Source organism: Pyrus communis, chromosome 15 (genome assembly GCF_041283825.1).
Source record: "Pyrus communis isolate YQ-2024b chromosome 15, ASM4128382v1, whole genome shotgun sequence".
Classification (NCBI taxonomy): Eukaryota; Viridiplantae; Streptophyta; class Magnoliopsida; order Rosales; family Rosaceae; genus Pyrus; species Pyrus communis.
The window spans coordinates 10,522,724-10,531,060 of NC_142579.1; the positions used below are offsets into that span (position 1 = coordinate 10,522,724).

The window sequence follows — 8,337 nt, forward strand, 5'->3', positions numbered from 1 at the left end:
AGAGGCATTAAGTTGGGTAGGTGGGTCATCCTAAGAAGGGTCCAATCCAATCACGTACTTGACTTTAAATGGTTCCCGTCACAACGACACGTGATATTATTAATTGGATAATAGTTGTGTATTATAAAAAATGCACATGTCTCACTTCTTACCAATATCGAGTTTTTAGTGAATAAATTTTATAACTAGAATTATGCAAGTCTTTAATATGTATTTGAATATCATTCATAAATAAATAAAAAATCATTAATATGACATTACTTAATTATCTAAATATATCAAATAAATTAAGAATTGTAATTATAGAACTCAAGAAAATTGGGAAAATGCCAAAAGGATAATTCAATCGCGCTCTGACTTTTTTGCTTGTTGAATGAGTCACTATAACATGTGCTTCCATTTTCAGGCGCATTTGGAGGGAAATTAAAACACTATCGACTCTCATAAAACCACATCGAGTTCCGTTTCCGTGATCAAATTTGATATCTCAAAGTGGAGAAATATAGATGTATTTTTTTTAATATTTTTATTATCAACCTTCCTTTGATATCTATTAAATGAACAATAATAGGAGTGCGCATTCATTTGTCATCTGGTAACTAAGAAAACATTTATGATGAATGTTAATGAGACCAAACTTTTAAATCAAATTTGGGAAACCGTTTGATGTGGTCATTTACAATTGAATTATTACTTCAGTATTGATTAACATGCTCATTTTCTATTAGTGACACATCATATGATTTACATGTTTGGTTTGATCTACCTAGCATTACTCTTAAAATTTTGTAACTTAAGGCTGATTTGGTATTGCTGAAATTATTTTAAAAACAGCTTTTTAAAAAAGCTAGGGCTAAAATTGTGTTTGGTAAATAAATAAATAAAAGCGTTTTTTGTCAAAATCATGGATCTCAAAAAATATAAACAGTTCTACCCCTAAGTGAGTATTTGATTTCGAACCCGGCTTCTCTGCCCTCCCAGTTCCCATACACTCTCATCCCCTCTTATTTTGTGCAGTCACGGTTAAACCACGTCGATATTTTATATTGATTTTTTTTATAGAAATAATAAGACAAAAGGCAATAATGATATAAAATGTTGACGTAGCTTAACCATGATTGCACAAATAAGAGAAGATATGAGTGTAATTGAAAAGGCAGAGAAGCCAGGTCCTTTGATTTCAACCTTCCCTATTCTTTCTTGTATTTATTAAAGAAGATACTTCACGGGCAAATAGCTGAGGATAGAATTTATTGATGCATGGTTGGTTGTGACACTTTGGGACACGGGTTCACAGTTAGCGATGGAAGAAAGTTGCCTACGTTTCCATGATATTCATACTCGTGACTCTTTTAAGTAAATTTTAGCTCCTTCACGGATTTTTGTCCTGAATAATATTTGGATCGGCTCGAAACACCATCATATGGAATTATTATTCCACTCAAACTATAACATTACGCGACTCTTTTAAGTAAATTTTAGCTCCTTCACGGATTTTTGTCCTGAATAATATTTGGATCGGCTCGAAACAATGAAATTATTATTCCAGTCAAACTATAACATTACACGACCGTGTTCTAGTACGTGAAAATCTCTCCTTTTGCCCCGCAAATTTCCCGGACAAAAGATGGTGTACATTTCCAATAAGGGTGACCGGCCGTTTCATTGTCCAAACGTGAAAGGACTCAAATCATGTTTCTTCTAGAAATCATAATCATTACCCCTTAATCATGTTTTCCACCTAATGCTCTGCTAATTCCAATTAATTAGCTATGGCGTGTTAAACCGAAAATAACTATCAGCAAGTGGTTGGTCTATTTCACAACATAACAATTTTTTCGGAATTTAAACATCTTGGTTCTACCAGATCTAGCCGCATACGGATCAATCTGCATTTGGGTTCTGAAACTAACCCGAAAACTAGCTCAGCATTCCTAAGAGAAATCTTCCTGCATGTTACAAACAGCTCGCATCATACTGCTGGCCACGTCAAGCAGCTGCAAGTACTCGTCAGCACCATCCACAAGACACTGCATCATAAATAGGAGCTAAATTAAAATTTTGCACAAGATAGGCCTGCCTTAATTTATTAAGATATTGATTAATCGAACTTAACAAGCTAAATTAAAACTTTGAACAACATATGACATGCCTATGAAAGGTAGTTAACCTCTCTTACCTTATCTGCTTCGCCCAGTTTCTTGCATATTCTAGCCTTCTGTTCATCTAATATGTCATCTGCCTGAACGACCACCTCAAATAACTAGAAGCAATCTTGTATTACTTTTGCTGTATTTCATATGGATGACGACAATCATAATGAACTAATAGGTGATTCGATTAAAAGGGTGAAACTAAAACCTGTGAAAGCATTTGAGAGACTGGATATCCCTCTGCAATTACATTGTTGACTTCCTTGTTTGCCAAGTCAAAGTTATCACCCCTGCACGCAGAGAAGAATGCCTCGACAACTTCCTCCGGGACTACCTGAAGAACGCAATTATTGGACATCAGGATGGAGCAGGGATTTGATGTAAACAAAAACCCCTTGGGATCCCAAACACATTCAACCTTAAGAGGGGCCATTTCATTTTAATGCTCAATGCTAGAATCAAACACAAATTTCCCGACATAGGATTCCACTGTACCTAAGTCCCCAATTTCGTGAGACTAACAGTGGGAAATGACAGACGTCAGAAGAACATAAACGACCCGCTACAATATAGTTCTTCAGCTGCTCAAGTTATAAGTTATAATAAATAACTTCAAGCATCTTGTGCTCAATCTCAAAGCAAACCTATGCTCTCATTTGTTGCAACTACACATAGTTGTATGCTATAACTATATAACATTAACGTTACTGCCTAACATGCATATAAATAAAGAAACAAGTTTCTATATCATCATCAAATTTAACTGTCTTGTTACTTACCCCAGACACACTAATCAGCTCCTTTGAAGAAATAGAAGATCCAAATAAGCGAGCAGCTGACTGCAATATTTCGAAAGTACAACTTAAAATTCAACAATGAGAGACTTAGCAGGATCTAATGTTAATGCCTTACCAATGTGGACAAGTCCGTTAGTAACAAGGAAAAAAAAGGAAAAAAATTTGAAGCACGAAACTTCTGTAAAGGTCTAATTTAGATGAACGCAGAAATGGGAGAAAAATCTCAAAGTAGTTGGTTATATTAAGTTTAACTAACACTGGGCTATCCAAGAGCATTTCATATAACTACAAGATTTTAACAAACAACAAAAATACCAAAGCATTTTACTTGCACTAGGGATACTGTGATCACTGATCAGTTCAACAATATTCCTCAATATCATCATTCCCGGACACCCAAAAGTTGGGTGCTAAACTTTCAAGATGCTTAAAGCCAAAGAATTTCCAACACAATATCAATTAACATCATGCTTCACAAAAACACATCATCAATTAAGCAGCCAAAAATGTATAAACTACTGAAGTACAGCCTTAATAGATACTGATGGTGGTTATCTAACAAGTCTTTCGGGAGAAAATAGATGAACAAGAAAAGAGGCAATTTTTCTTGACTAACCCCCAATTACCTGCAAGTATGTAATAGCCCGACGAAGATCACCTTGTGAGATAGAGCTTAGTGTTGACAGGGCCTACAATGTAGATCAACACTTTGTATGAGGATGTCAAAACCCCAAAACTGATTCAAAGATTCCATTTTCAACAAACCACAATATGCAGTACAATACTTCAGCTATGATGTACACACCTCTGGATCCAGGTTAAGGCCTTCTTCTTGGCAAATATGCAATACGCGGGTGATCATGATATCTTCTGAAAGTGGCTTAAACCTGAACTTTGCACATCTCGAAGCAAGTGGCTCTATGATCCTACAAAAACAACAAACTCATTGATCATCAAGTGCAAAGCCTGCCCTTGATTCATGTATATTACAATTTAATGACAGAACCTAAAGACATTTTAAATTAACTGTTATTATTTGAAACCTTCCTTTCACTGCATTTCAGTGACATTTCCTACATAGACATTATTATACACGAACAGTTCCTAAAGAAGGTATTTTAAAATAAACAATTGTGTTCCCTCAGACATCTCAGGATACTCTTACAATGCAAGAGTGAAAATGATCAAGGTTTCTAAACCCCTCCAAACAAAACCAAGTTTCAACTGTATTTTATCAAACCCGCCCCAAAATAAAATAAAGGAAGAAACTGGGTTACCAAAAGTTTAAGTGAACCAAACATATAAAAAGGAATTGCATATTGCCTAATTAAACAAATAAAAAAGTACGGAAGGTGCACCTGCTGATATAATTGCATATAAAAAAGAATCGGGTGACTTTGGAGTGAGTTTCCATTGTACGTCTTAGGGCATTCTGCATAGCAGAGAGTAAGTGAGAGGGCATTCCTAGTACATTTTAGGCAATGAAGAGATAACAGACGTGCCTGAGCATCTTCTGTCATTGAATCTGCCTCGTCAAGGATTATGATCTTAAATGGTGGACATGGGTAACCCCTGCAGCATTGAGGAAAGGGAATACATACCCATAAACAATGGAAACGGAGAATATATGAGTAAAATTGAAAATAAGAGTTCTCAGATATGAGAATATACCCTGGACGTTGATTACTACCCACAGCAACAGCAGCAAAATCTTTGATCTTTGTCCGAACAACATTGATCCCACGATCATCACTTGCATTGAGCTCCAGCACTCTAGACTTGTAGAGTTCAGGTCTGCAAAAAGATTGTGATTAAAACAGTGAAAATTTTATAGCAATGCGTATAATAAATAAAACCCGATGCAAAGAATTTGAATTCAGAGTAAAATGTGATAGATAGTGCTCAGTCGTATGCTTAAACACCCCAAATAACATCATTCAATTTAACTACCCGAAAATAATAAGAAACCATAAAGCCATGTCTAGAGTCATCATGGTCCCTCCTAGTACCATCTAAATCTAGTCAGCCCGAAAGAATTTCGGAATCACTCAACCCATTTGAAGACTTTCGAGAATCATGGCATCAAAATACAATGCAATTTGGGAAAACAAGTTTTAAAGAGCTGAAAGCACATAAATACACAATCTTTGGAATTTCAGATAAATAATAAAGTGGGCAGGAGGCAAACCCGAAAAGCTGGTGAGCGATGGCGAGAGCGGTGGTGGTTTTTCCGGTACCCGGCGGACCATAGAAGAGCATGTGAGGACACTGCAAACAAAACAAAAAACCCCAAGTCACAGAACTAAACAGATGAAGAAATAGGAGTAAGTGCATTAGGGTTTTGAAAATTGAAGCTTCACGGATGTTACATTTGATGTCTCGAGGGTATTGGTGAGGACTCGGACCACCTCGTCCTGCTGCGCCACATCTTTCACTTGCCTCGGCCGACTGACAAATTACATAACATTCAAAATTGAAATCAACAAAATTAAGCCCTAAATTGGAATGTAATTGTAGAGAGAGAGATAGAGAGAGAGAGAGGAATGGTACTATTTTTCGACCCATGGTTGAGAGCTCTGAACCAGTGGCGCCATGGATGTCTTGTTTTTCAGAAAGGCAGTCCCGCCTCAATACTGAGTAGGGCTTTTGCTTTTCCCGCTTTGGGGACGGAAGAGGAGGAACAACAAACGATACTGTTTTAAGGTCCAATTAAACCAATTAATTAGGTCTAGATCCTCTCCGGATCTTTCTATGGGGAGCCTGCTGACCACATCATCGTGGCCGTTAATTCAAAGTGGACGCAAATCATGCGGCTAGTAAGCTTTTTAATTTATTTCACAAACAGAAAGGAGCTGCTGAGAATATTCAAATGAGATGTTAGAATTCTAGTTGAAATGTCATTGTGCATATTTGGCATAAAAAATCTTTCCAATAGAAGTGTTATTTGCTCATTCGATTTGAAGCATTTGTGATTAGAATCAAATTTAACATCAATGTCAAATTTATTTTTAATTAATTTTAGTGTTGGGTTCCTTATTCCGCTAATAATTCAACCAATAAAAATTAAGAAAACTAATGAAAATAGTTTCAAAACTTTGCATTTTAACAAAAAATCATCTAATAACTTTATTTAATTATAAAGACAAGGAAAAAATATAAAAAAACTTACCATACTCGCGTGAGGGGACTAGCGAGTGGTCTAAGCCCAATGTTTTATTTGGTGGAAACAAACAACCATTGCAACTTCTCGCTTTTTTTATTGAAAGAGGATCCTCTCCGGATTCACTTTGTTTCCTAATCATTTATCGTATATCGTGCAGTCAGTTTTTGTCAGGTACTATTTGTGTTTAATTTAAAATAAAAAAAGTTAAATCATTTATAACCGCACGATACACAATAAATGATTAAGATATGAAGATCCCTAGGATTCCCACAATTTGAATTTAGATGGGATCCAAATTCTTTTTTAATTATCACTTGCATTTCTCTTGAATTATCAACTATTATTATGAGATTTTTTTTTTCTTTTCTTTTTTGCTTAGAATAAGAAAAAGACTTCAAATTGAATTACATTCTTTAGTTTTATTTTTGTGATATTGTTTTCCAATGGTAGCCAAGATGACGAGAGATTTTTCAATGTGCTCGGAACTCGATACACCATGTGTTTCTATACAAATTGTGAGATTCTTGTGTTAAAAAATTAATAACATAAAAAATAAAATTTCCCCCTACTTACGGGTATAAGGAAAAATTTCTCTATGATGACATCCAAGCTCAAGAAATTGGATGGAGAGCTGCATTTAACTATTGTAGATATGTAAAAAATGTGAGGGAATTTTAATTTGGCAATTGAAAACAGTTTTTTTTAATATAATTACCGAAAACGTAATCTTCTCAAGGTTTTGATTGAAAATATCACTTTTGGGCTCATCATTTCCCGCGCAATGGGTACTTTTACATGACCAAACATGGCCTAAGTTTCAAACCTTATGAAATTGAACCAAGAATGAGATACTATTTATAAACATGGCCTAAGTTTCAAACCTTATGAAATTGAACCAAGAATGAGATACTATTTATAAAGCTTGACCAGTAAGTAGGCATTATTTATGAAATTAAACCAATAAATAGACACTATTTATGAAACTAGACCAATAAGTGGAAGCCAAGAATTAGACACTATTTCTAAAACTAAACCAATAGGTGAAAATTATTTATGAAACTGAATTATACACTATTTATGAAATTAGACCAAGAACTAAACACTATTTATGAAACATGATCAAGAACTAGACACTCTTTATGAAAGTGGACCAATAAATAGGCAATATTTATGAAACTAGACTAAGAAAGAGACAGTATTTATTAAACTGTACCAATTACTATATATTATTTATGAAACTGGACCCAATAACTAGGCACTATTTATGAAATATGACCAAGAACTAGACACTATTTATGAAAGTTGACCTTGAACTAGACACTATTATAAAACTGAAACAATAAATAGTGTAGTACTATTCAGTTTCATAAATGAACGCACGGATCCCAAGCGTTCAGATTTTATTAAAAAAAATTATATTAAAATTGTGTTATTTTCATTAAAATTTATGTTCATTTGTCCTTTTATTGAAATTTAAGGGTTTTTCGTTAAATTTAAGTTTTTTTTCATTAAATAAAGTTATAGCATAATTTTTTTGTTAAAATAAACTTAACCCAAACTATTTTCATGAAAACTCCCATAAAAATTTTGTTTCAAATTATTTTCTAATAATTAGAACCATTTAAAATTATATTTTAATAAGAAAATAACATTTGACAATTTGATTGAAGAAGTATCAAATTTGACATAAAACTTTAGATTGTTACATTAGCCATCAATATTAATTTGACTATTATAATTTGACATGGGATTTCTACGGCTCTCTTGTTGCTCCTCACAAAAACGAGGCACTCTCTTTTCTAGTGATACGTTGTTGCTCTTTTTAATTCATTTCCAGCAATCGTGGCTTCCCGCTGCTCTCTATTTTTCCGGTAACACTTGTTGTTCTCTTTCCTTCTCATCTCTCTCCCCAAATCTCAAATACACAGCAAACTAAGCAGCACGAGTTCTTCCATGTCAAAATTGAACCAACAGTCGAATTGTTCTTGAGAACGCAAGGCATGGGTCAAGGGGGGAGAAGGCCCTGCAGTTCGAGTTTATCTGAAATTTACTTAGATGGCCAAAACACCGGAAACTTCATTACGACCCTTGACCAAGATCTATGCTGCCCCAGGCAGTGCAAACAAAATAAAAAGGAATGCAGACGTATAGGGATGAAGAAGGCAACCAACCGACCAAAATGATGAAACAAAAAGAAACCTTGCTTGGTGCGTGCAAGCTGGAA

General features: G+C 34.7%; 1 protein-coding gene across 1 annotated transcript; it reads right to left on the bottom strand.

The window, feature by feature from the left end:
* Window positions 1–1,695: 1,695 nt before the first annotated feature.
* Window positions 1,696–5,657, bottom strand: EMB1968 (ATPase family associated with various cellular activities (AAA)). The gene is made up of 12 exons (XM_068477773.2): window positions 5,501–5,657; window positions 5,320–5,398; window positions 5,139–5,218; window positions 4,622–4,744; window positions 4,453–4,522; window positions 4,309–4,382; window positions 3,756–3,876; window positions 3,577–3,639; window positions 2,933–2,992; window positions 2,362–2,487; window positions 2,180–2,263; window positions 1,696–2,030 (listed from the first exon to the last, which is right to left on the bottom strand). The coding sequence occupies exons 1-12, from the start codon at window positions 5,542–5,544 to the stop codon at window positions 1,935–1,937; spliced, it is 1,020 nt and encodes a 339-aa protein (XP_068333874.1). The 5' UTR covers window positions 5,545–5,657; the 3' UTR covers window positions 1,696–1,934.
* Between the last annotated feature and the right edge of the window lie 2,680 nt (window positions 5,658–8,337).

What these genes read in the sequence shown, in the direction of transcription:
- EMB1968 (XM_068477773.2), bottom strand. Translation starts at nt 5,544, where the DNA reads ATGGCGCCACTGGTTCAGAGCTCTCAACCATGGGTCGAAAAATA. An exon ending in ATATGCAATTATATCAGCAG is followed by an intron (nt 3,877 to 4,308) that starts GTGCACCTTCCG and finishes TTGTTTTTGTAG; the next exon opens with GATCATAGAGCCACTTGCTT. An exon ending in TCTCTCAAATGCTTTCACAG is followed by an intron (nt 2,264 to 2,361) that starts GTTTTAGTTTCA and finishes GATTGCTTCTAG; the next exon opens with TTATTTGAGGTGGTCGTTCA.